General features: G+C 56.0%; 1 protein-coding gene across 2 annotated transcripts in view; it reads right to left on the minus strand.

Moving 5' to 3' along the window:
* KSR2 (kinase suppressor of ras 2) overlaps positions 1 to 24,744 on the minus strand; it is an 87,372-nt gene extending 62,628 nt beyond the window's left edge. For both annotated transcript variants that reach the window (XM_055724680.1, XM_055724687.1), the window contains exons 1-4: positions 24,565 to 24,744; positions 17,189 to 17,329; positions 16,198 to 16,348; positions 8,041 to 8,545 (exon numbers count right to left, since the gene is read on the minus strand). In XM_055724680.1, coding sequence (XP_055580655.1) covers positions 8,041 to 8,545; positions 16,198 to 16,348; positions 17,189 to 17,329; positions 24,565 to 24,741 — 974 coding nt within the window. In that variant the 5' untranslated portion in view covers positions 24,742 to 24,744. The remainder of the gene's footprint in view (positions 1 to 8,040; positions 8,546 to 16,197; positions 16,349 to 17,188; positions 17,330 to 24,564) is intronic.
* Positions 24,745 to 27,154: the final 2,410 nt, after the last annotated feature.

Genomic DNA, 27,154 nt, shown 5'->3' on the forward strand with positions numbered 1-27,154 from the left:
GCAGGCATTTGTTGTCACTTGCCAATATTATTGTAACAAAAAAAAATTAAAAGGGGTTGAAATTTAAAATTTAGCTGAAACAGGTGAGTTGACACTGCAGCTGACTGCACCAGACTATGTTTTATTCACTGCTTCGCTCCTCTCCACCACACTCAAATTTCAAGGCAAGCATTTCTTTTAAAGGAAGGGAAATAGAGTGAAGGGGGGGGGGGGGGGGCAGGAAATCCTCTCATTGGTATTTTAGTTAGCTCTCTGCAAGGGATTAAAGATTGCTCCTGCCTAGCTTGAAGTGCACAGCCTCGATCAGGATCCAGCCCAGAAGATTTATGGCCTTTTGACTGGCTTAATTGCACAATATTCTGTATTAAATCAGAGGAAGGAGAAGATGAAGTGCTTCCCCCACGCCTCGGTAGCCTCCGAGGCTCTGCCCATCCACACTAGGCAGTCACCTCTGGCCCAAGCAAGCTGCATCCATGGGCAATGGCAAAAAAAGGTGGAAACCCCACAAATTTACTCGTACATTTTTTGAATGCAAGAAGAGCTCACAGTTCTGCTCCCTTCCCATCAGGTTCCCATGTTGGCACATGGCTGGCAAAATACAACTCTTCTTTTCAGGGATTCCAAAAAAATCCAGGTGACTTCCCTGGCCAAGCAGCACAAGCATCCCCAAACCAACAGGCTTGGGGAGTCTGGACCAGAACTACCATGGCTGGAGCCATCACAGGCAGGACAGGAGGCACCAGGTCACCTTTCACGCATGAGAATAAACACACAACATCCATGCCCGCTGCTGTTGCACATCCCTCCCCGTGCAGCAAGGACGGCACTGGCTGCTTTAGAGTTTCCAGGTTTCAGTGCAAACACACAGGTAAAGCCAGTGGATTATTTGAACCTGTCTGAACAGACGAAATTTCTTCATTATACACCCAGATCTGAACAAACTCTATGCAATACTAGCTTGATAGTTAAAAAAAAAATAGAAAGAGAATATCCACCAGATGTTACATTTATCCTCCTCATTACTGTAAGAGGCAACAAACCCCTCCTCCTCCGGCCAGAGGAAAAGCAGGTTCTTCATATCAAAGCCTCGACAGTTAAATATTTATCCAAGTGCCTGTCCCCACCTCCCTGGATGGCTGAATTTTAAGGTTCCAGTCTTACTGATCTATTATTCTCTTTTCATAGCACAAAGCATAACTTTTTATTGCGGCTGCAAATTATAAAGCTGGGAAATTCTTTGAAGGGAGCTCGAGCCAAACAGGTTTTTTTCCTCTCCCGGGACTCATGCACAGATGAGACGGTGCTGCAGGAGGGCAGCAGGAACAACACTCAGAGCAGGCACAGGTTGCTGCATGGAAGGAGCTCAAGGAGCTAATTGCCAGGATCCTGAAGCAGGACCTGTTTTTCATTAAGCCCCTTCTGTTTTCTTCATTCCTACCGTTACGTTTCTTGGAGGGACACACGGGGCAGTGGGGGATGAGCACCACCAGCTATGGCCAACCAGGGATGGTGAGACCGAGTCTCCTTTTTCTAGAGCCACTTCCACAGCAGTTCAACCCTGGGGTGTTCCTCATTTGCACCCAGATGAGTGGGTTTCCCCATCCCTAGACAACACAACCTCAACCAGGTGAGCCAGCTCTGGGCATTTTTTTCCCCCTCACCAAATCATTGAATGGCTTGGGTTGGAAGGGACCTTTAAAGACCATCTAGCCCAACCCCCCTGCCGTGGGCAGGGACATCTTCAACTCAATCAGTTTGCTCAGAGCCCCAGCCAACCTGACCTTGAATGTTACCAGGGATGGGGCACCTACCACCTCTTTGGGCTACCGGTGCCAGTGTTTTACCACCCTCATCATAAAACATTTCTTCCTTATTTCTAGTCTGAATCTACCCTTTTCTAGTTTAAAACCATCATCCTTTGTCTTATCACAACAGGCTCTGCAAAAAAGCCTGTCCCCATATTTCTTGTAAGCCCCCTTTAGGTACTAGAAGATGCTGTAAGGTCTCCTTGGAGCCTTCTCTTCTTCAGGCTGAACAGCCCCAACTCTCCCAGCCTGTCTTTATAGGAGAGGAAAGGGTGGGCTGAAGACCATCGAGCTCTCCATCAGTATAAGACCCCATTTCCCAGCCACCATCATCTCCATGCTTGCAAAATCCAGCTAAGAAAAGGGATGTGATCAACTCAGGCACTTGCCTACACCACCTGTATTAACACGAGAAGAGCAACACACATACAGCCCAGGCACCCACACACGCCCAGACCTCTTTTGGGAGGTAATTCTCAAAAAATTCCCACCACTGGAGGGAAAAGCACAGGCTGCCCATGGCTAGACAGCCCTGAGGTGGAGGTTTGTTACACCAACTACAGCTCTGCAAACCTTTCATCTCAGAAGAGACTTGGAGCAATTTTTCTCCATGGTTTGCTTGCAGACTGCCTCTGGATCTGAGGTTGCCGATGCATGGTGGGTTTGGGCAGCTCTTTAATTGAAAAGGAGAAGGCAGAACAGTCTCATGGCTTTTTGGGGAAGCCTGGTCTCCCTGCCTACTTGGGTTTCATTTCATTATTGCCAAGGAAGCCACCAGAGTGCTTCACCAACCCACCACCTGCTTGGGTGCTGGGCTGGCCACAGCGGCAGGTCAGTGGGGGCCTGCAGGGTGGTGATGAAATACGCTCCCCAACCTCTTGGACCACAAAGAAGAGGACAGAGGAGCTGCTTCATGCCTTTGCAGCTACAGATGGAAGAGAGAGCTGAGAAGAACTCAAGCATGTCTTCCTTGTTGTATCATGACCAACAGCAGCCAATCCATCTCCTGGTCACCACCCCAGGATGTTGCCCACAGCACCTGCCCTTGCCATGCCCTCCCCTCCCGCATGGACACCACGGAGGCAGCACATCAGGCAACGGTGCCGGCAGCAGGAGAGCTCTGCTGCCTCTCACCCACCCAGGATGCTAATCGTTATCTAAATTCATAATCACACTCTCTGTTTTCAAAGTGGCGAAAGGAGGCTCAACTTCTCATTAAAGGACACGGTGAAAAGTTTCTCCTCCAAGCATGTTAAAGCTCCTGCTCCTCTTGATGGAATACCACAGCAGTAATTAACATTAATGACATACCTAAGGAGAACTGCAGCCCAGAGCAGTGGGATAATTGCAGCAGAGAGCCAGTTTGTTACGGAGGCTACCCATCACTGTCAAGATGCGGTGTGCAGACCATACTTTGAGAGAGCTGGAGACAGTCCAGGACCTGTGCAAAACTCCACAGCCCTGACTCACCATCAAAGGCACCGAGATTAATCAGAAAGATTATTTGGAAACAGAGAGAGAGAGATGCTGCTTGTTTTGCTCTCCAAATTCCCTCACTTCAGTGCTCTCCCCTGTTGCAGAAGTACCAGGTGAATCTCTACATTTTCGGGCACCATTACAGGATGAATAACATAACCCTGAGATGCTGCATATGGATTATTTGCACATGTTGGTAGTGTCCCGCTGCATCCACCTGCTCTGCAAACATCAATCTCTTGCTCATCCCCAATGCCAAGAGCCCACCTGCCTTTCCAAGCCTGGGAAATGTCAGAGAGACACCAGGCACAAGAGCTAGCTTGGTGTTGCTCTTTCGAATCCAGCCCACGCAGAATATCAAATAATTGATCTACCTGGTAGAAGCGTTGATTGGAATTGATACAAGGGGTAACATCATTATTATAAAGGTTGCAGAGCAGCAGGATAAATGACCTATCCCTCAGTAACATTTAAGATCAGCTCAGATGATCAGCTCTGAGGGACAGGCTCACCACAGGCTGCTCAGTGTGGTGGGGGCAGTGGAGAAGACCTCTGGTCCCCGGTTTCTGCCAGTCTATAACTCAGTCTTTCACCTCTCTGCCTTGATGCCCCAAGTAGGATCCTACACTAGACTTAGCCAAGTGACACAGCAGATCCTGTTCTCAAGGATTTCTCTTATGTGGGATGAAGAAAAACACCCACAACCCAAAAGCATCAAGTTAGAGTTGGTTCAGCATTGGAAATAACACAAGGGAAAAGGAAAAGAAGAAAATGGATATGTGCTTTATCACCAGATCAGATGTGAACTTCACATCTGACTTCATCCATCCAGGATATCCTCATTCTGATTTTGAAAACCAGCACCAAAACACAACCTCAGCATCAACGAGGCTAAAGGCAAGGCAGTCAGCCATCGTAAGGCTTTGGAAAAACACTTTTCCACCAGAACACCTAACCCTATCTTCATCCACACCTTGAATGCAATTGCAATGATACACAGTAAGGAGACTCCTTGAAAAATTACCCAAAATAAAGCTGCCCGGAGCTGGAGGAGCCACCTCCCAGCCCAAACCTGACCTAGGTACACCACAAAAACTGCACGTCCTCTCCAGCAGGCTGCTTCACGTTAGCCCTTGGGACAGCTCAGCATTTCCTCTGGGGCTCAGCTCTGCCAGGACAGGTCACGCTGCTTTAATTCACTGTCTCACACTCTGATCCTCCCTCCCCAGCTGCTTGCCAGAGGCTATTCTTTGAAGGCCATAGAGTTCATGAAATTGGCCGGACATCAGCGTGGCAAAAGGAACGACAGCTGGGAAGCAGATGAGGTTTTCAGCTCACGTCCCCTTCACGTGAGCCTGAGGATGAAGACCACCCAGCGCAGATGTTATCTCCAGAGGGCTGTCATACACGCAGCCTTCCAAGGGTTAACGCACGCTCCTGAGCTCACTCTTAACTAGCTTGACTTTTGTTCCCCCAACTAATGGATTTTTAAGACCTTACATTCAGAGTTTGTTTTTTTCCTGACTTCTTGCTGATGAATAATCATTAACTATCCATGAAAGATTTAAATGGCCCGTGGAATTCATGAGGTATTAAATGGGCATTATATTATCAACCACTCTAAATGTTTTGTTTCCGTTTCAAGACCATTCATGAGATGTTTATGGATTGTGGATTTATGGAAGCCAGGGGATCTTTTTAGGAGTAATGTTCCATACCCCAGAGTTACGGTCAGCAGCTGGAGGCTCCGTGCAGGAAAATCTGAGGCTATAAGCTCAAAAAATTTAACCCCTGCTTCTGAAGGTCTTGGCGTATGAAACAATGGATTAAACCCTAGAAATAAGCTCCAAAACACCAAATGCCGGCAAACTTATGAGCTGTCAACAAGAATCAAGTGCTTTGTGGTGGCCTTGATCCAGAGAGGACCCGGTTGCTGCTACTGCTCTTGCAAATATATGGTGGCAGTTGAATTTTGTGCCTGCACCAAGATGGAAAAATCTTTGGGGGCAGCCCTGCAGCACCCCAGCAGCTTCCCTCCATCAATACTGACCCACAGCTCACAGGGAGAGCGCTTTTTGTTTTTGCCAAGGGCATCCCTGGCTCCCCAGAGCCCATTTCACCCCATCCTGAGATGGGGCACACCAGGGGAGGAGACAAATCAGCCCGGGGGACACCAGTCTCCCTCTTGGGAGGGTTTCAGATGGGTCCCACCAGAAAGCAGGCTGCAAAGATGCAGTATGGCGGTAAATCTAGACCCAAAATTGCCCCAGGAGATCCCACCCAGCACTCAGGGTGCCCAGCAGTGTCCGCAGGCTATCAGCTCCCCAGGTCTAGCACCCCTTTCCATGCTGGGACATGATACACGGAGCAGAAAGCCAGGATCCAAAGCAAACCAAGAGCCCACTGGCAGAGCTAAAACCCGGAGCTGATCAGAGAAAGCCTGAAGTCGCATTTCAGGGATGAGCTCCACGTTTCTGGTTTGAAGTCAGGTAGAAACCTCACTCCTGCAGAGAGCACAGAGAGCACAGACACTGCAGAAATTATGACACTACGAAAAACAGCCCTACAATAGCGTTGCACAGACACAGCCATGGGAACTAGCTGATAACAGTTCCAAAAAGCCACTTTTAATCTGTGCTGGGCAAAGCATTAGCCACTGCATCCAGGCTAATAAACAGCTAAAACTTCAGCACACCTCTGCTGGAGAAAAGGGGAAAAAAGAAGAAGCTGCCTCTTTAATGAACTAATTACTATCCCGAAACACTAATGGGATTAGCAAGCAGGATTTAGTGGTTGCCTCCTGAAAAATCATTAAGTGCCATTAGAGAAAATTAACCTCCCGAGTTCTCCGAGCAGCTTTCGGAAGCCTGGGTCCTTCCACATCGACAGGATGAACCCCCAGTAGGATGCTAGCACAACAGAGCCCCATTGACACTGCCTCTCTCTTTCCTCTATTAATTCACTAATCACGAGTTAAAGTTGCTCAGCACCACCGGGGAGCACCAGAGACACTGGGCAAACTGGATACTGTCAGGCAGGGACCGAAGGCAGGCAAAGCGCGATGAAGGGACGTGACCATGTTCATGAAAACCCTGTTTACAGTTTCCTTCTCCACACCCTTCCCTGCTCTTTCCCCTTGCAGAAAAGTTGAAGCATCCCATCCCCAGCTAGCTCAGGGAACCAGTGGCCAAAGGGTTTGCTGGAGTAAAGTCCAGACACCCATGTCCAAACCTCACCCCAGATCCGTGTCAGGGTGACCTGGAGCCTGTGATGACCACAACGGGGATCAAATGGCTCGGGGGAAGCAAAGGCAGGTTTTACCCTCGGTGAGACCCGCTCCATTAGTGGCACAGAGCTTGGATCAGATCCTGAAACACAGATGAAAGTGCGAGAGGGGACAGGCTGCTTGCTGTCTCTGCTCCTGCAAACGTGGTGATGTTTGCTGGGGACGGACCAAAGTAAATATGACTTTCCAGTGCCTAAGCACGAGGGGGAGGGGGGCCTTACAAGAGGCATTGTCCGGCTGAAATAGATTAATTTCCAAAAGCTAAAAGCCTTTAGAGACCAAAAGCTTTGGCGGAGAAGGATGACCGGCCTCATTTCATGCAAGGACCGCAGCCCTGTGGCTGCCGCAGCCTTGGGGACACAATGGGGGAACAAGTGACACTGCGATGCTGTGGGCACCCCAAACCCCCCCGGTCTCCTCCTGCCCAAATAGGGGGAGACCAGGGTCTGGCAGCCAGGAGCACCCTGTGCAAGCAGCAGATTTTAACCCTTCACATACCCCAGCCGGAGCTGCCTGAGCACCACGGCTGCCTTCGGGGCCAGGCAGGAGGTACCCAGGGTACCCAGGCTTTCCTCTGCTCCCACCACATCCCTCAGGGGACTCTGCCCACACTTCTGGCATGGCCTTTTTTTCCCCTCCAAGAACGTCAAATGTGGGGACAAGCTGGGCAGTGTGTCGTGGGGGTCCTGTTTTGGGAGGCTAGCATGGACCAGACGTGCTCTATACCAGTGCATCCTCGGGGAGAGGAGATGATGCCCCAAGGTGGCCACCAGTCCCCTCTGCCACCCCACACCAAGGCAGAAGAAGGGCTTTCTGAGCATGGCCACCAAAAGGGACCGAAGGAGATGGAGAGGGATGTGCTGATGCCAGGAAGCCCTTTCCCTGCACACCAGCAGCCTCTGCCGGCACCGGAGCTGCAGAGCAAGAGCAACGGGAAGGAGCCGTCACACGGCCAGAGACTGAAAAGCTTTCTGCAAACACCATCAGGGACAGAAAAGATACAGGGGATGTCTCTAGAATATAAAGTGTTATATCTATAAAGCTTTATATATCCGTATATCCACGTTTCAGCTGAAAGATGATTCTTCCCATCTCGCTCTTGCGCACACTCTCACCCACACACAGCTCTTACAGTCGGGTGGTGCATCCCTGTGCTGCAAAATCCCACCATCCAACCCACCCATGCCACACTCCAGCATACGGGGACATTGCCGAGCAATCGCCCTGGAGCCTCTCAGTGCTCCCTGTCACCCCACACCCCCAAAATGAGGTTGCAGGGGAGCAAAGTAGACACCGTCGCAGCAGCATCCCCACTGCCTGCAAGGGTTATTACAAAGGGCTTTTCTACCTCAAAGCTCAAAAAGAAAAAAAGACACCGTGCCTTGATCTTTTGGGACCAAAACACTTTTCCAGAGGAGCTGGAATGGGGTTCATCACCCCACCATGCACCAGCACCCTGGAGCACCCACTTACTTGGGGGTGTGCATCTCGTCCACGCGATGCCCCAGCTGGAACTCATGGGACTTGCTCCGGTGCAGCGCGGTGAAGCCGGGGATGAGATGGATCAGTTTTCGTGATGAGGGTGGGGGTGTCCCAGGGGGCTTCAGTTTATTCCTCCGCCGTACTGGTGGTGTGCCCGGTGGTGTCATCGTGGTCACGATGTTGGGGGTACGTGGAGGGGTGTGAGCAACGTGTCGCTGGCGTGGGGAGGGTGGCAGGGAGCGGTGGCCGGACTCCATGGGTGGGCACAGCCCCGGGTGACCCTCCACGGTCAGCCGGTCCACGTGGGTGTACATGGGTCCATGGGGTGAGCCTGCGTGGCAGTGATGCTGCCCGCACTTGGGTTGGACCTTGGGGCTCTGCGAGAGGTGCGTCCTGCCCCACTGCCCCGGCTCCAGCTGGCACCCGGGGCTGTTCTCCTTCCCCGGCTCCGTCGTGGGCCACTGGATGGTCCAGTCCTGCTTGGAGAGGCTGCCGCCTGCGACAGAGCACACAGACATGGCCATGCGGCGTGGCAGAAGCCGCACGGTCCCCACTCCGGCACTGCATCCCCCCGCCTCCGAAATACCGGCAAGGAGCTTCGCCACATTACGCACGTGCAAAGCCACATGAGCACGTTACAAGGCTTAGACAGGGGCTTTGACCACATCTTTTCCCACCTGCTGAGCCCCCCACGTGTCCCCCTCACCGTCACCCAGCTTCCCACCACCGCCCCCCCAAAATGTGACATGGGGCCGGGCCACCCCTTGCCTGGCCAAGGCTGGTGCCCCCGCCTCACCACCACAAACCCATGGCACCCAGTCGTGACATTTGCATAAAGGAGGGGGGACTGTAATTAAGCGGGGCTCCTCTCCACTTCTAATTATTCATCTCCACCAGCGCAGAGATGAGGGAAGGGCTGTCGGCAGCAACTTCAGAGCACCAAAGCGATGGACCCAGTTCAAGGTCCCTTCGCCGACTCCTTTTGATCGCCTCCACTAAGAAAACCAACATAAAACTATAATCTCTTTATTTTAAAAAGCCTCCTTCCCCATCCCCTTTTTGATTATTAATTGCCTCACCTCTTCTCTTCCCAGCCTTTTCAAGAGGAACATTTTATTTCAAACTCCAGAGGAAAATAAGAGGAAGAAAGGGCTTTGGAAATAAAAGCTTTAGGATTGGATTGAAAAAAAGCTCCAGAGGGAAAAGGGGGATGAGGATTTTTCTTGAATCATTCTCCCAGAGCAGAAAATAAAAATAAAAAGTCCTATCCAGCTGCGTGTAGAGTTGCTTCTCCAGCTGCTACAAAAAGCCCTTCCATGCAGCAAGAGTCTCATAAAAAAAGTTAACGCCCTTCCTCATATTTTAACTAATTAAGGAAAAAATCCTGCTGTAGGAAAGCCTCGCCTCTGCTTGGATGGTGCTGCCAGGACGGAGGTGCATCTCCAAAGCCACCATGGGCACACACCCCAGCCCCCTCCTCGCCAAAACAGCCCAGCACGAGTAGGAACACGGCAGGTGACAAGTTGGAGCATGTCACCCCCCTCCCCAAAACGCAGCTCTGCACGAGCTCCTGTCACCTCCAGCCGGGCCACCCTGCCCGTGGGCACCTGCACCCACACGCCAGCCACGCTGGGTGCTCGGCCCAGTGCCACACTGCTGAGCCACCCCCTTGGCCCCAAGGCCACCCTGGCTGCCGGTCCCCAAGGCCACCCTGGCTGGTGGCACCTGGCTGCACGCGCAGCCTGGGGCTGGGGCAGCCATGGGTGAGGGAGGACTCAATGCCATGAATTAAACCCGCCTGCAAGCCACCCACCCCTCTGGTTAATTAACCTGCACTCAGCACATTGCAAATCAGCATGTGTGTATGCAAATCAACGTGCTCTCCCATTGGTTGTGCTGCGTGCATATATTTACATAACTCAAAACTACCCGGATGCTGCAGGCCCAGCACCATCCCCGTGCTCCCACCCCCAGCAGTAATTAGCAGCAGTTAACGAAGAAGGAGAGCCAAGGCTGCTCCCCACAACCCAAAGCTCAGCCACGGCACTGTGGCCGCTGTGTCCCCCTGTCGCTGCTGTCCCTTCAACGCTCGACTGTGTCGTAACACAACTGATGCACTTGAGAGCAAAAATAACCCGTTATCAGGCTGGTGGGTGCGTCAGGGCTAAAAATATCCCGGACAAGCTGGGGAAACGTGTTTTCAACACACAGTTGCTTACAGGCATGCTGCAGGTAGCGGGCACGGGCACTCCACTTGATGAGATAAGCTTAAACCAAGAACGCACTTGAAAGGAAAAAACAACAAAAAATTCCCCGAGCTTTTCTTCCTGCAAAGCGTGCTAAACGCTTTCGGATTTCGTTCCCTCCCGGGGCTCCCCCGGGTGTTGCTGTTCTGCCAGAGCCAATTCCCAGCTGGAAAAGCAAGGAAAGAGTTTGCACAGAAGCAAACCCCCCTTTGCTCAGTTTTCCCCAAGCTCTGCCTGCCTCGATGGCGCTGCAAGGCTGCCTGTTCACTTTGAAAAGCCTGTTTGTTTTGTTTGGATAGGGAATATTAATTGCACATTGAAACCAACATCAGCTACAGCTGCCCACCACCCCCCTGACCCCACAGGCCACCTCTCCCCTCCCAGCTGCCACCGAGCCCCGGTCATCAGCACAAAGGGAAAGATGTGGCCAAGGGGAGCATTTGGCTTTATTAATCCCCTCGGTGCTGCCACTGCCTCCCCACTTAGTCCAGCCTCCTTCACTCCACCGTACTTAATTAGGGAAGAAGCTTTTTCTGAACCACTCCATTAAAATCAACAAGAAAACAAACCCCTGGGAGGAGGTGGAGAGGAGGGCCCACCGTCGGGGTGCAGCTCGGAGACCGAGAGATGCAGAGAGATGGCAAAAATGTCACCAGAAAAGCTGTTTTCCCCCTGTTCCAAAAGACAAATAGCAAGTTTTGCTTTGATTTCCTAAAACAAAACACTGGGAATAATTTGCTGCCCCTTAGGGAGCTGGGGCCAGTGGTCCCACCTGAAGGAGGAGCTGTACCCGAAGCAGCCCTAGATCCTGACTGCTCCTTGGGGGATACAGTGATCGCTCTTTTTCCTTCCCCAAAGGCAGCATCCAGATGACCAAATCGGGACGTGCACAAAGCCAGAGCAAGACCTTGGCTTGCTTTACAGCCAGGGAAAGCCCTACCGCTGCAGCCGCTCTCCTAGCACCAGAACCCCAGCCACTGCATCCTCACCATGGGACAAAATAAACCCCGGCATCACCCAGCCCTTCAGCCCCACCACGCGCTGGCTCTGCAGGCCTGGGGACACTGGTCAGCGGGAGGGACCGACTCTGCAAACCTTTACTCCACGGTCAGTGCAGCTTTCAAATTTGCCCCAAATGAGGATGCTCACTGCTTTTTTGTTTTACTGCTCACCACCCTGCCTGACCCCACACTGTCCCCAAGCCACCCACAGCCTTCCTAGCACCAGGACGACTCATAAATATTCAGCTCCAGATCATTTTTCCTCGTAGGACAGCTAATGACCTCCATGCATAACTCACTAGTCACACGCCATCAACTCCTCAATCCACAGCGGCCCCACTCAGCTCTTACTTAATATTAAATTAATCCCACTTCAAGTTCAAAACTGACGCCTTGGCTGCTAATAAAATACTGCTGCCAAATGTAAGGTCTTGCAGCTGAGAAAAATCGAATACAGACTTGTTAACACAATAAAGCAGGGGTTTAATATAGGGTTGCCACTATATTTGATAAATATAACATGCTTTTTGTTTATAAGATGCTCCAGGGCTTTCCCTGCTGCTGGAGCTGCCCCCAGGATGCTCGGTTTGGGAAGGGGCTCCTTCCCTGCCATCAAACCCTGTCCTGGCAAAATTCATCACCATTTAAGCAATGAAAGCCTCCTGTTTCCTCCCTGCCTCCTCCCCAGCCCCCACACCCAGGCAGAATTGGTCTGGGAAATTAGATGCCTCTAATTAACAACTCAATAAATAAAGATTGATGGAAAAGGTTAATACTGTACCTCATTCCTGCTTTATTAATACTAATCTTGGCTTCTAGAAATCGACCACTACCGCACTTGCAAAGAAATTACACGATGTTTTAAAGAGGCAGCAACTTGTTCATTAATTACGTTTTCCAACTAGGACTGTCTGTTGCTTTACAAGGAGATAAAATGCAGACAAAAAGCCACATCCATCACAGCGTGGTACACTGGGGTCCCTTCTGGAGCAGCTGCACTAACCCAGGAGAACCGAGACCCCAGCACTGCATCCCAAGAGTGCACCGCTGCCATCCTGGGGTGCTTCCCAATCCCCCCCTCCCTCTCCAAGCCCAGCACCCAGCTGGCTCCTTGGGGCCATGCAAACCTCCTGGGCACCTGGCTGGGGGGGCCCAGCCAAGCGTAACAGAGCTCCCAGGGGTCACAAGGATCAAGGCAACACATCTAGCAGGTAATTTCAAGAATTCTCAACAGAGGGTTGGTGGTGCATCAGATGAATCCCCAGAGGACAAGGGGACATGGAGGGGGTGTATGCTTGCCAGGCGCTACACGACCCAGGTCAGCTCTCAAAGCTGGCATAGACCTTCCTGGTGCAAGCTTACGGTCTAGGCAAGTCTGGTGGCCAGTCACCAAGATGTGGAGCCAGCCAGAAGCTCAGCATCCCAAGCATCCCCTGAAATGCAGCTGAGGGATGGGTGGCTGGACAGGCAGAAGCAGCATGGCATTACCTTAGCGCACCCCAGATGGGAGGGCTATGGCCCCATTGCCTCTCCATCCCAGCTGCCCGCAACAGCACAGGAGGGAGGGGGGCATTGCCAACATACCCGAAATGCTGTTCTGCCAGTTCCCCATCTCCGCAGCCCACTAAAACACCCTGCCTGGACCACAGCATGTCTCAGACCCAGCCCTGAGCAGCTAGATGGGATGAACTGCTCCCACCACCCAACCTCAGCCTGGGCAGCTAACGAGCATCTCACCCTGACCCAGCCAGAAGTATCACTACACTCATCTCCCTATCCACAGAAGAGGGGCAGGGGCTGTGCTCCCCCTTTCCCAGGGGACAAAAAGCAGGAGGACGGCTGAGATGGGGCCAATTGACCAAGCAAAGGCTGAGCCAAGCAGGGAAACACCACTGCAGAGGCAGGGGAAACGCAGCTGTGCTGAGAGGGATAGAAGGAGACCATCTACCAACCCAGGGGGAGCTTTCTGCACCCAAATCCTCTAGAAATTCAGGGAGATTTGGTCTCCTCCGCTGCCCAGAGAGCTCCTGTATCCCTCAGGGCTGGCACGGGCTTTATGGTGCCCCAAGTTCCCAGTCCCTTCCCCGTTCCCAAGGTTTGTGCCGTCCATCAGACAGCATGCCCAGGGGTTTCTCCAGCAGTGTGCACGCGTGGCGCCGGCACAGCAGGGATCCACACGAGCCAGCAATGCCAAGAACCATTGCACTGCGGAGCCCGAGCCTCCAGCCCCAGCAGAGCAGGAATGGCCACTGCAGAATCTCTGCAATGCTGGAGGGACGAAACAGCAGCTCTCACAGCACAGCACAGCCCGCAGCCCCCGCCCCACGAATGGCACAATGATGGATGGGGTTAAATGGAGCGCTGGGGAAGGCAAATACGCGCAGTGCCTGGATAGCAGCAAACTCCCTCCCACAGGGACCCAATGGACCACCAAGCCATATCCCATCAGGAGAGCTGGCAGCCCCATCACCTGCACCATTAAAAAGCAAATCGAGCAGCAAGCATCACGCAGCCCCCTGGTACCCCCCTCGTCATGAAGGAGCAGAAGATGTTTTAGCATCTTCACTGCAGCTGCTGAGCCAAAGGGTCACGTGGATTTTCCAAAGCACAGGTCCCAGCAGGGTGCAGGGGAACTCCCTTGGCCGAGTGAGCAGAGGAGCAGGAGCAGGGATGCAGGGGCTGGGCTGAACCAGCACAGCAAGTAAAGCAGGATTTGTTTGCAAAGGTCTCAAAGTCAAAGGTGTTTAAACAAAGAGCAGGCTGAGAGCCTTCCCCAGGTTCCAAGGGAGGCACTGATGCCCTTCCTCAAACAGCGGAGAGACTTAAGAGAAAATGCCAAAGGGGAGAAGGGCAGGACCACAGCTGAGAGCTGGATTTAGGGAGTTAGGGCGCGTGGAGAAACTCGTGCTCCGTGGGAAATGTCACGCCAGGTTCAGCCATCCCCACCTCGCTGCTCCAGCACAGGGCTGGAAGTGGCTGCTGCACCAGTCCAGCAGCAGCACGTGGTGGCCGGGCCCTCTGCTGTTATCCCCCAGCATGAGCTGGCACTGCCACACTGTGCCATGCCACGCCACACGGGAAGCCTGGAGGAGCTGCAGTACCCACAACAGGTGGATGTGGCCAAGACCCTTCCAGGGCAGGAGCTGGGACCCCATGTCTGCAACATGTCATGCCAAGCAATGGTAATGAGGGGACACTGGTGGTCCCCAAAAGCTGCTCCTCATTGAAACTGTGTCACATCACCCTTGTCACCACCAGCCCTGTTGCCTCTTGTCCCCACGCACGGCTCTGAACCTGCAAAGCCCAGCTGAAAACCCAGCAGCTACACCCCAGCAGGGCTCATTCTCCATCCCCGCAGCCCCCGGGATGCAGCTGCGCTGGAGGAGCCCTTGAGAGAAGACAGGAGACAGGCAGAGAGGTCTCGGGTCCCTAAACCCCGGGATCTGGCAGGACTGGGGCCCTCCTACAGAAGGGTCATGTCTCCCAGTGGGGACCACAGCTAAACCAGCTCCGCATAATCACCCCGGGCTAGGACCAGGAAGGGGGCCCTTGGGAAGGGGACAGCAGAGGGGGGTTTAGACTGTGAAATGGAGTTTTGCCATTCCCCTCCAGCTGCTCCAAAAGGGAATGTCCCCCTCACCTTGCTGCACGTACACGTCCCTGTGCTGGCCATGCTCCCCAAGCTGCCACCAAAGTACTGGCTCAGCCATGCCATCGTCCATGGGGAAGAGCTGTGCCGGTGGGATACAGCCCCCATCACATATGGAAAGGTGAGGCTGGGCCTCTCCTGGGGGGCCACATGTGTAGAGAAGAGCCCCCCAGCTCACCCCCAAGCCAGACCCCTTCTGACAGGAGCCCTCGGCACCAGGACAGCATCATCCAGCCAGGCTCAGCTGGCCTGGGACAAGATGCCAAGAGAGCCAGATCCTGCACAGCCTCCCACTGCACCACTGCTCGCAGGCTGAAGCCGGAGCAGCTCCGGCTCCGTGCAGCTGCCTCTGCAGCACAGAGCTCTGCTGCCACCGCCCGGGCACCCGCCAGCTCAGCACCCGCACCCCAGCACCCAGCACCACCAGCATCATCCCCCGTGGGAAGGGGAAGCAGGACTTGCACATGCCCTGGGAAGGGGGTTTGGCCACGGGGGCTTCATTCCGCAGCCTGCTGGTAAGCAACACTGAGTTGTAGGAGCTTGCTGAGTGTCGGGGGCTTTTCCTGACTCTGCTGGTTGTGTTCCTGTTGTAGTCGGAGTCCAACTCGGTCAGCCTCACACGGGGCACCAATTGTTGCAGCACAAACAAACTAGTAGACTGCAACAAGGCTTTACCGTTGGTCAGATTCTACCGTCTGTGCTTTAGCTCCTTCCTCCAGAGGTCAAACCACACTGCTCCTCCTTTGTCTGACCCCCCCCCCCCCACCCACAACCCTCAGGGCTATTTAACCACTTGGCTGGAACAAGCTACACCTGCACATCGTCCATGTCAGTCAACCCACTGCCTCTGAGGCAAGGCCACAGCTGCATGTTGTCAGTGCTAATCAACCCACTGCCTTCATTCCTCTACATCTTCCCACAAGTAAGAGGGGTCAGGGGACCCCATAAGAAATGCTGTGCCCTCCTCTGGCAAAGCCTCCCTGCAGAGAGCTAACAACTCATCACTTCCTAGGTGAGCCCCCCCATGTGCTCCCCAGTCACAGGGATGCATGAGAGCAAAGATGTCCCCTGCAGGCAGCAGGTACCAGCCATCCCCCAAGGGATGCAGGAATTCTGCAAACCATGGAGAAGACTCTGCAGACACCTCTGCTGCGTTAAAGCTACGCTGCCAGTGTCACCGCAACAGGATGGTCCACTTACTCCGACCAGCTTGAGGGGACACAGCCAGCGGGTACAAGGGTGCCTGACTCACCGGACTTGTGGACGTTGCGGAGGCAGGAGAGGGAGGCATTCAGGCGGGCACACTCCTCCCTGTTGGCCCCAAATTTCTCCACGGTCGCACAGACCTGGTCATCAGTCATGTCCAGCAGCTCCTCCAGGCTCAGCTGCCCAGGGGCGATTTCCTGACAGGGGGACAGGCAGGAGTGAGGAAGGAAGTAAATAAACCATGCTGGAGCATCCTCCAAACCAGCACCTCGGGGCATGCAGAAAAGAAGCTGTTTCCTTTTGCTGCCCCATTTGGGTCACAGAGCCAAAAACATTCATTTTCCCATCCCAATCCACATGAAAACCAGGAGGGCACAGCTTGAGCTTCAACTTTATCTCAAGTTTTTGCCCAGTCTCAGGTATATCTAGACCCAGCTCAACACCAGGGCATCTGGGGGCACCATGACAACCTGCCCCTGCCTGGGGCACACACAGGGACTGGCAGCTCCGTTACAGACTATCCTCTTCCCTGGTGGGGGGGCTATCACAGGATCATCTCCAGGTGCCACCCTCTCACTGCACCCCTCGCCTGACAGAAGGAGGCTGTGACCTGCCATGACACCACCACACTGTGACAGGGACATGGCGGACCCCCACTGTTGGGGGGCAGCACCCACAAGTTCCCCCTGGCACCCATGTCCTTCAGTGGGAACAGCAATAGGGTGTCCTCACTGGTGGGTGGAGGGGACCTGTGGGGTGGCCCTGGCCAGCACATCCCACCACAGGCTTGCAGCATCTTTCCATGCAATGAAACAACCTGGTCCCTCTGCCCTGGTCTCCCACCCGGCTCCCCATCGCCAGCTGCGCCCCCTCCAGCCTGCCCAAACACATGGCTTCATCAGTCTCCATCTGTGCCCTTGCCTAGTTTTGCTCAAGGATCCCACAAACCCCTGAGAAAAACACTACTGGAGAGGTTTGGCACCCAAAGCCACAGCAGGGCCCTTCCCGCTCCGGTGTGGTTGATGCCCAGCCCTTACCTCCATCACCTCCTTGCGCATGTTGACGATGCGAAACCAGTGCAGGAGCTGGGGGAAGCCCTCCAGCTTGGCATTGCGCTCCTGCAAGGCCACCTTCCTCTTGCAGGACAGCTGCCGGCTGAAGTATTTGACCAGCTTGCTCTGGAAGAAAAGGTGAAAGCCCCGTGGGATCCCCTGCCATGACCACCACCTGCAGGAGGGGGACGTGGAGCGGGGTGACCACAGGCAGCTTGGGCTCTGCCCTCCCTCTGCCCCATCCCCACGGCAGCCCCCCCTGCCCTCAAAACACCCCCTGCTATCTGCTGCCAAGCTTCTGCCCCCAGGGACCCCTCTGGCACCAACCTGGGTGTCCAAGGGGGGCACCTCCCTTCCGAAAAAGCCCTTTCTCAATCCCTTTATCCCCAGCCCAATGTGCTTCATTGCTGGGGTCTTGCTCAGGGGATGGCCAGCCCTCGCCACCCGAGGGACCCTGTGGCAGGTGGGCAAGGAGAGAGGACAGGGGACACAGAGGCATCACTCCTCCCACACACTAACACAAATAACACCCCATCCCAGCACTGCCTAGCACCAAAAGGACATGTTCCCCTCTCTTATACCCAACCTTGAGCAAAGGAAACCGCCAAGCATCCCCCATCAGGAGCAGCCACAGCATTGCACAGTGCCAAGGCTGGGATGTGGGAGCTTGCTCCTTATTCTCGCCACCCCCCAAGCCCACATCTGCCCCAACCCTCCTTCCTCCCACTGCTCCTCATCACCAGGACTGGATCAACCCCCCTTTGCTCAGCCACCGCCCCATCCCTCCCCCAAGCCCTCCCACCACGAGGCCAAAGACGCCACGTTAGCAACCACAGCCTGACAGCTCCCAAAATAAAGATGCTGAGCGACTGGCCTCCTTTCTCAGAAATATAGAGCAGAGCCCAGCTTGCTGGAAACCTGCTGGGATTTCCTGCTCCTGCTTTTCCAGCTGGGTGATTCCCTGCTGCCGGCAGCGCTAGATGGTGCTGTGCCCCTGCCTGCTGCCGGCTCCCGCGCACCCCAAAAATAGATGAGCAAAATATGCGATGGTTTGGAATAGGGAGACAAGGGAAGAAACCCCATCGCAGCATCACAGGGTTTGGGAGAGCTTCCCCATCTCTCCCAGTCCCTTCCCTCGGTGGTACCCAGCAGTGATGGCCATGGGACTTGGTGTGACAAGACGCATGTAAGCAGAGCAGGGAAAAATCAGCCCCCCGTGCCCACCCATCGTGTTTGGGGTGAGCTGGGTGCACCCATTGAGGTGCAAACCAGGCAAAACCAGCCTTCTTCCTTGCTGCAGGGGAAAACCAGGCAGTGCAGGCACAGGTCTGATGGTCCCCAAGTCCTCATAAACAGTGGGTCCCCACCGTGATGTCCCACCAGCATCACTACCAGCATCACCTGGGTAGGTGACAGCTCTGCCAGAAGCCAGACACCCCGACCAGGCAGCTTCTCCCAAACCCCAACCTGGCTAATAGCCACAGAGATTAATTACTGAAAATTAATACCCAAAAAGGGAGCCAGGGACAGCAAAGCGAAGGACCACAGGGAGCCCTGCAGGGCTGGCTAGGTTCAGCAGGCCAGGTCTGCTTTTCAAGAAAAAACACTTTCCTAACAAAGGACCATCCAACAGTTTCAGGGTCAGCCCGATCACACATCCCAAACACACCCCAAGCCCTTGGAGGGGAAACAGCAGCAGGCACCTTGAATGCACACAGAGGCAGTTCCTACCCCAAAAAAAATACCCTTCCCCACACACAACCGCAGCAAAGCACCTGCAAAAACCCTCCTAAAAAACTCACCTCCATCACACTCATCTCCATCATCTCCTCCAGCACCCCCAGGCTGAGACCCCAGGGGGAATTAAGGTGATGCCTGAGCCAAACAGCCCCTGCAGCACTAGAATCAGGGTCCTGGGATGAGGGCAGAGTTGGGGACTGGGCAGCCTCCACCACCACCACGCAGAGATGAGCTGGGAAATGGGGAAAGGGCAGGGAAGTGGAGCTACTGCCATTTTCAGTCTCCAGCTCGAGGAAGTTCAGCCCACCCTGAGAGACCAGAGGAGTCATCATTAGCACAAACAAGGACCCAGATGGGAACCCTGTGCCCCAGCTGTGGGCTGGTGCTCTGGGCCATGGGTCTGCTCCAGCTGGGGGAAAACAAGCCCAGCAAACCTTTGCAAAGTCCAAAAGCACTTCTTGTTTTGCTAAGAGCTTCACCAGCGGGGCTGGAAAGGGAAGCAGTCAAGACAGCCCCATGCTGCCGGGAAAGCCCCGTTCTGCGGCTGCAGAGATGCTCTCGCTCACGCTGAGCTGCTGCTCAGCCCCTCTTGCACGGGATGGAGATTTTGCAAACATCCTAAATGCCGTTCTGCTGCAAGGGCCAGGTCCTGCTTTGCCTTTCTGCTGTGGTGCAACCCCCTCAGCTCTTCCATGCCTCAGTTTACTCATCTGGAAAAAGACAGAGGGACACCCTGGGGTGCTGTGGGTGTGTAAGCAGAGGGGTCAGAGTCCTGGCAGCACGGAGGGTGCTCGCTGTTTGGGGGATAGGCTGCTGGTCCAACCAGGGATGCTGCCAGGGGGCCAATACACCTTCCTGTGGAGCTGGGGCTCAGTTTTTGCATCCTTTCAAGTGCCTCTCCCCGCTTCAGTGCTGCAAGGGGGTAAGGGAGGGTGCAATGCTCTGCCAAAAGAGGGTAAAGCCACTAGCAGCCCCTTCCCCTTAGCCACAGCAAGGGACCAACAGCTCCTGGGTCGCCCCATCTCCCCCCTGGGGCAGGGACCATCTGCTGAAAAACAAGACCCCAGCAGGACCCCGCTGCCCTGCAGGGATGGGTGCAGGCAGAGGAGGGATGTCCCCGCTCCACATCGCTTCTCTGAGATCTTGGCTGACCACAGCAGGGTGAGGGGCTGGGGTGACCCAGGGCTGGCCTCCGTCTGCCCCCCTGCAAACCCTGCTCCCTTCCCTCCCCTCTGCACCCCAACGGGGATTTCCAGCCTCATCCTGCCACCCTGAGCAGGATTTCCCCCTCGCCCCGAAACACGGCAGGGCGGCAAGCAGCAGGCACCAGGCATGGGGAGCAAAGCAGCTGGTCTCCAAGGAGCAGGAGGACAGCTGCACCCCCCCAGCATGAACTATAGCTGCACCCCCCAGCATGGCACCCTGCGCTTGCCCTGACGTCAGCTGGGATGGAGACAGCACCGAGCCCTGCTTGGAGACCAGGGAGAGGCAGTGGAAAATCCACCTGCCAGAGCACAAGGTGAGAGTTAATTAACCTCTCACAGGCAGCCCGTGCACCGCCAGCGCCGGGTAAGCCGTAGAGAGGGAACCCGCTCCTGCCGGGATGCCCATCCCGGGGTCAGCATGTGCCCGTGTTGGATGGCTCTTTGCCACAAACCGGAGAGGTTGCTCTGCACCTCCAAATACTCCCGGCTCAGCAGCAAGCCACAGCGGCTGCTTTCCCACGGCACGTAGCCACAACTGAGGCAACTCCTTCCTGACTCCTACCAAGGGGCTCGTTATTCCAGAGACACCTGGAGCACCCCCAGGCTGGGGAATACCTCACCACGGTTGTCTTTTCTCTCTCAGGGCTCTTTCAAGGCCCTGCTGGGCTCGCGTGCCATCTCTGGCTCTGCACATCATTTATTTCAAGCACTGCTAAAAGGTCCCTGGGGCTCTCTCTGAGAGTACAGGGGCCGAAATGGCTCAACCCAGCATCCTGGAGATGCCTGGCTCTCCAGGAAGATACAGCGCAGGAATAAGTGTGCTGTGCTCACCCATGGTATTAGACACCAGAGAATCCACGCACTCAGGCAGTGAAAATCCCAGTGCTGAGGCAGCGTCTCCTTTGGCCACAGCCTGTGCAAGTCTGGAAACAGCCACAGCTCTTCCCCAGGTGCCTCTTTCCATCCTCACCCACAAGTTCACATGATAGCCAAAAGCATCACAAGAGGGTTCCCCCTTCCTGACAGGAGCACAGCAGCCCGGGGAGGGAGAACCACCAATCCCAGGGTTATCCCTGGCGTCACTCACCAGTTTCTGGGAGCCCTGACCCATGCTTTGAAATGGGGTGGGGGCTTGACCCCACTGGGGTAATGCAGAGAGCAAGGCATCGCAGGACAACCGCAAAAATCACCCAGCAACTTTTCCTTCTCGCTTTTACTCCGTGCTGCCCCCAGCCCTCTGGCAAAGGCACAGGTAGCAGCACCCCTCTTCCATACCTGTATCCCAAAGCCCAGATTTAGAGCTGCAAAGCCCAACCACCGCGCTCAGAGGGGGATTAAAGCCCCATCTCCCATGGAAGACCAGGCAGGGATAACAGGGGTGGCTGCTCAGCTCCCACCCTCCTGCTCCGATAGCGCTCAGCCACAGGTCCACTACCACTCCACAGGAAGCAAACCGACCCCAACTCCTACCCAGGCAGTGTCAGCCAGCATTTTGGTCCCAGCCACTGCCCTGGTTACTGCTGGAGCCTGTCCCAAGGTGCAGGCAAGATCTAACAGCCTCCCAGCCCCAAGGACTGCAGCCAGGCTGCAGCCGGTGGTACCCATCCCAAAGGAAGGATGCTGTATCGCAGGATGCTGTTACCAGCTCCCTGTACAACTACAGCACATGAAGGATGGGGACTTGCATGTGCCTTAAAGTGGCTTAAAAAAAAAAATTAAGAGGAAAACTTCTACTAATCCAGCAAAATCAGGGTTTAGTATGAGGATTAACCAAAAAAACATAAATTCACCCACTTTCTTCCAGGCTTGCACTGATGTGAGGGTTGTGCAAAGTTCCCTGGGGTACTCGGGGTGACATGGCCTCCCAGCCCGCCTGTCCCTAGCCACCAGCCCCTTTGCCATGCTGGTGGCTGGCCCGGCTCTGCTGCTGCCAGATGGGAAGGGAAGAAGTACCAAGCAGGGCCCCTGTGACTGCGTCACGTCCTTGGGACACAGCAGTGGCGGCAGGGACTCAGGGCCAAGCTCAGCTCCTGCTTACGCTGGCAGCAACACAGGACAACACCGCCAGCAGCTGGTCGTGACCTACACCGATGTGCCGGCATCAGGAATCTGGCCCCAGCTTCATCCATTGTCACTCCCCTCCTGGGAATCGCCCTGTTTCTGTGCTGAAAAGCAACAGGTGAGCATTGGCAGGGATGCCCATGGCTGAGACACGAAGCAGGCACCCCGGCTTGGGGGCGTTTTAGGGAAAGTGATGCCAGAGCATGAACCATAGTAGCTGGAGAGATGCTTCCCTGTAAGTCCGAAGGGTTTATGGGGTGGCATCTCCCTGAGCACCTCTGAACCCTCCAGCCAGCCTGGCTGAGCTGCCCCAGCAACACCAGGACGCTGCTTTGCCCACGTGCCATCATGGATGCTGAGAAGGTGCATCCCACCAGGATGGTTTCACCACGCCCCCCGGCTCCCCTCGCTCCCCTCCGCGGCAGGGAGGCAGCAACTTGTCAGCGGTGCTGACCCTCACAAGGCCATCAACGCACATGAAATAAACTTCTATAGTCCTGCATCTCCAGGCATTGACTCTTCCAGGAGGTCTTTGAGCCTGCCTTCCCCCTCCACCCCCAAAGTCTCCCAAACACACCAAAACCACTGCTGCTTCATCCCCACCTCCCTGTCCCTATTCCAAGGTTGCTCCAGAGCCACGCGTAGACCAACAGCTCCAGCCTAAGCCTGCAGCCCCTCATGCAGAGAGGTGGGATGGGACAGGGGATCAAGGAGTGGCGGCAGCAGAATCAGTGCAGGACCACAGCACAAGTTAGTGCCTGGGACACAGCGTGGGGAGCTGCACCCAAGCCCCAGGGTTCCCCCAGGAGCAGCACGCTCCCGCAGTGCTTAGGACCTTCAGGAGCAAAAGTAGCGGGACTGGGCGTTTCAGTCACAGCCCAGCGCCAAATGCCACCCTGCAGAGGGGCTACAGGACAAGCTTTGCCATCACGTTTGGGTTCTCAGTGAGAGCAGCCAGGTTAGTAAGCACCAGACAAAAGGCCTGAGTGGGACCAGGCTCCAAAATCCCACCCACACGGCAACAGCCACCTCCACGTTGCCACGGCCCCGCCAGTGTGTCCCTGCGGGTCACAGCACTGTCATGGCCACACTTCCCACCCTGCTGCCAGCTGAGGGGTCCCACCCACCCACTCCCCAGCATCCCAGCCTGTCTAGACCTTCCCTACACATCCTGGCCTGCCAAGCTCCTATTGAATCCCAAATCCATCCTGGCACACTGCAGGGGGAACCTCTTCCTGCAGGGTTACAACAAACAGGGCTCCACTCGGCAGCTTTTACTTATATGTATTTTCCCATCTATGAAACGTAAATAAATCCAGCCGGTGCTTCCCTTGGGACAGCCCTGCCACCTTCGGCCGTGGTAGCACTGAGGCCATGGCTCGGCAAAGATTCCCCTTCCCACCGGGTCTCTCCCCGCTGCCAGGGAAGGCTGGAGGGTTTGGGCAGGCTCTGCATCGCTGCAGTGGAGGAACCGGGGGCGAGGATGCTGGCCTGCCTCCTGATGAGGGGCTGGAGCCCGGCCGAGAGGATGCAGCCTGCTTGGGAGGCAGGAATATGGGGGGAAGGATGGAGCCAGGCTGGGGGGCTGCTGCCTGGTGGGAGGGATGCAGGTGGGCTGGAGGGAATGCTGCCTGGTGGGGAGGTAGGAGCTGGATGGAAGGGATGCAACCAGGCCAGGGGGACAGGGCCAGGCAGAGGGGATTGCAGGTGGGCTGAGGGGATGCAGACCACTGGAATAGATGTGGCTGGGCTGTGGGGATGGAGTCTGGCAGAGGGAATGCAGGTGGGCTGAGGGGATGCAGCCCACTGGAAGGGATGTGGCTGGGCCATGGGGATGGAGTCTGGCAGAGGGGATGCAGGTGGGCTGGGGGGATGGAGCCTGGCAGAGGGGATGCAGGTGGACCAAGGGGATGGAGCCCACTGGAAGGGATGCGGCTGGGCCGGGGGGATGCAGCCTGATGGGCAGGTAGGAGCCCACTGGGGGTGCAGCCCAGCCGAGGGGCTGCAGGTGGGGCCGGGGGGCTGCAGCCCGGCGGAAGGGCCAGGGAGCCCGGCCGAAGCAGGAGCCTGGATGAAGGGCTGCGGCCGGGCCGGGGGGCTACAGCCCGGCGGAGGGGCTGCAGGCGGGCTGGGGACCGCAGCCTGCCGAGGCGGGGGGAGCGCGGGGGGGCTGCGGGGGTCCGGGGGCACGGCGGGAGGGTTCGGCGGGGCCGGACCCACGGCGGGGCCACCTGCAGAGCGCGCAGCCTCACTCGGGCGCTCCGCAGCGCCGCGGGGGAGCCCGGCACGGCCCGGGGGGGGGGAGGGGGGGGGGGGATGCTGGGGGCGGGGGGGGGGGGGTCGGCGGGCCCCTACCTCCAGGGTGCGGATCTCCTTCTGCGTGAGGTCGTTGGAGGCGGCGCACTTGGTGCGGAGCCCCTCCAGGTTGGAGATGCTGATGTCGATCATGTTCTGGACCAGCTCGCACTGCTGCAGCGCCTTCTGCAGACTCAGCTGCTGCTCCTCGCTCCTCGTCATGTTGTCCTCATCCATCGCTCGCCGCGCCCCCCCCCCCCTCCACCCTCCGCCGCCGCGGCCGCCCCCCCCCCCTCCCCCCGCGCCGCTCAGCCCCGCTCCGCCGCGGCCCGCAGCATCGCGGCCCCGCGGTGCCCACCGAGCCGTCAGCGCGGCGCCGCGGCCGCCTCCCCCCCCCCGGGCGCGGCGGGGCGGGGGCGGGGGCGGCGCGCTCCGGCACCGCGGGGCCGCGCTCGCTGCGCGCCGCTCCGCGCGGTACCCCCCCCTCCCAACACACACACACACAAACACATACACACAGCCCTCCGCCCCCGCGTACCAGGGGGAAGGGGGGGATGATGCTGCGGGGGAGGGGCGGCAGGTGCAATGGGGGGGGGGCTGCTGTATGGAGGTGGGGCTGGGGAAGTGGGGGCACAGGTGCGATGAGGGACCCTGATGCAATGGGGGGCCCTGGTGCAATGGGGGCCCTGCCACAAGAGGGGATCCTGGGGCAGGGGCGAGGGCCTGGGGCAATGGGGGGGCCAGGTTCAATGGGGGGTGCTGGGGAAATGGGGGGTCCTAGGTGCAAAGGGGAGAGGGGGCTGGAGCAATGGGGGTTCCTGAGGCAATGGGGGGGGGGGCTGTCTGGGGCAATGGGGGGGGGCTGTCTGGGGCAATGGGGGGGGGGCTGCAGCAATGGGGAGAGGGGGGGCTGATGCAAAAAGGGCCCAGCTGCAGTGGGCTCCCTGGGGCAATGGGGTGGATCTGCAGCAGGGGCCCCTACTGCATGGGGGGGCTGCTGCAGTGGGGGTCCTTGGTGCAAGTGGGGTGCAGCTGCCATGGGGGCTCCTGCTGCGATGGGGAGCCCTGCTGCAGAGCAACCAGGCCAGGCTGCATTGTGTGTGACTGCAGGGCAGGACAGCGGGGGGGGTACAGGGCATGCACACCCCCAAAGGCCTAAGGAAGCCATATTGGGGTGCAATTGTGGACAGAATGGGGCAGGAGGGGCTGGCTCCCCCACAGCTGCCCTCCCACCCCACGACCACCCCTGGCACAGAGGGGATGCCAGTACTGCTCAGAGTCAGCACAAATCCTGCCTCAGCCTACAGACCCTAAGTGTCATGCAGAAGGGGTAAGCAGGGGGGCAGCCAGGATGGACATCTGCAGCAGGATGCAGGGAAAGCCAAGGAGACACCCTGCAGTCCCTGCCCCGGCAATGGGATTTGGTCTGGAAGGGAGCAAAACCAAATAAAAATCAACCTGCTGTGCGCCTCAGCATGCCTCCTCCTCCTCCTCCCCAGCTCCCCTCTCCCAGTGCCGCTCCAGGGGTTTAAAACACCCAGGATGCAGTTTGGGGAACAGCAGCAGGGTGCAGGGGAGGAGGAGGGCACACAGACACCCCCTTGCCCAGAGGCCATGGTGATGGTCCCACGCTCACACCCAGGTTGCTAGGTAGAAGCCAAAAATGCTCCCCCAGCCCCACTCACATCCCTGGATCTCCATTTCCCAGCAGCCAGAGCCCCTACAGAAGCACTAACCCTGCACACAGGGGATGAACCCCACTCCTCTGTAGCACACTCAGGTATTTTGGGGTTCAGCCCAGCCCCAGGGAGTGGCAGAGGAAAGGGGGTGCAGGCAGCATGCACTGACCCCCCAGTGCTGAAGCCCTTCCCTTGGAGAGGAGCCTTCCCCTCTGTGCTTGAGAAGCTTTACAGGAGCTTGGTATACGTATATAAAACATTTTATATGCATATTATATGTGTGTGGTTTTTTATATATTACTTTTATATTATATATTATTTTTATAATAATATGTATAAAAGATACTCACAGCCAGTCAAGAATGGTCAAGCCTGTCCAACAAGCTCAGCAGTTATTCAGGAGAGACAGAGCCACAAGGATGCTGCAAGGAACGCCACCTGCCCCACTCCCCCAGCGCAGAGCTTCCTCTCACCACGACCCCCTTGGCCTTGGATATTTGACTTTATTCCCAGTTGACATACCCATCCCAGCCCGTATCAACTCCATGAAGAACACAAGCCAGATCCCCAACAGCTTTAACCATCAAATTAAACCAGCCATGCTTGCAGTGGCCATCTCCCTCCAAGTTGGGATATGGCTAAAAAAGTTTGGAATTTGCTGATTTTTACCCTTTTATAATCAGAAATTTTGATTTCCAGGCATGTGCCCATGTTGGGGTGACCACACATCCCTTTTCCTCCCTTTCACTAACAACCCATTTGCTTACCTGCAAAAACTCTCCCTGAGGGTCCAAAGAAGCAGGTTAAAGGGATTTTATAGCAATTATTGGAATTTTAGCTTGTCAGTCAGTTTTGTGCCGTCCTGCTGGAAAGTGACCACAGCTGCAGCCACCCTGGCTCTGCCCAGTGTCCCCAGCCCTGCCTGTAAGGGAGGCTCAGAGGGACCCCCTTCAGGTGCTCAGGGTGGGAAA

This window comes from Falco cherrug, chromosome 1, assembly GCF_023634085.1.
Source record: "Falco cherrug isolate bFalChe1 chromosome 1, bFalChe1.pri, whole genome shotgun sequence".
Lineage (NCBI taxonomy): Eukaryota > Metazoa > Chordata > Aves > Falconiformes > Falconidae > Falco > Falco cherrug.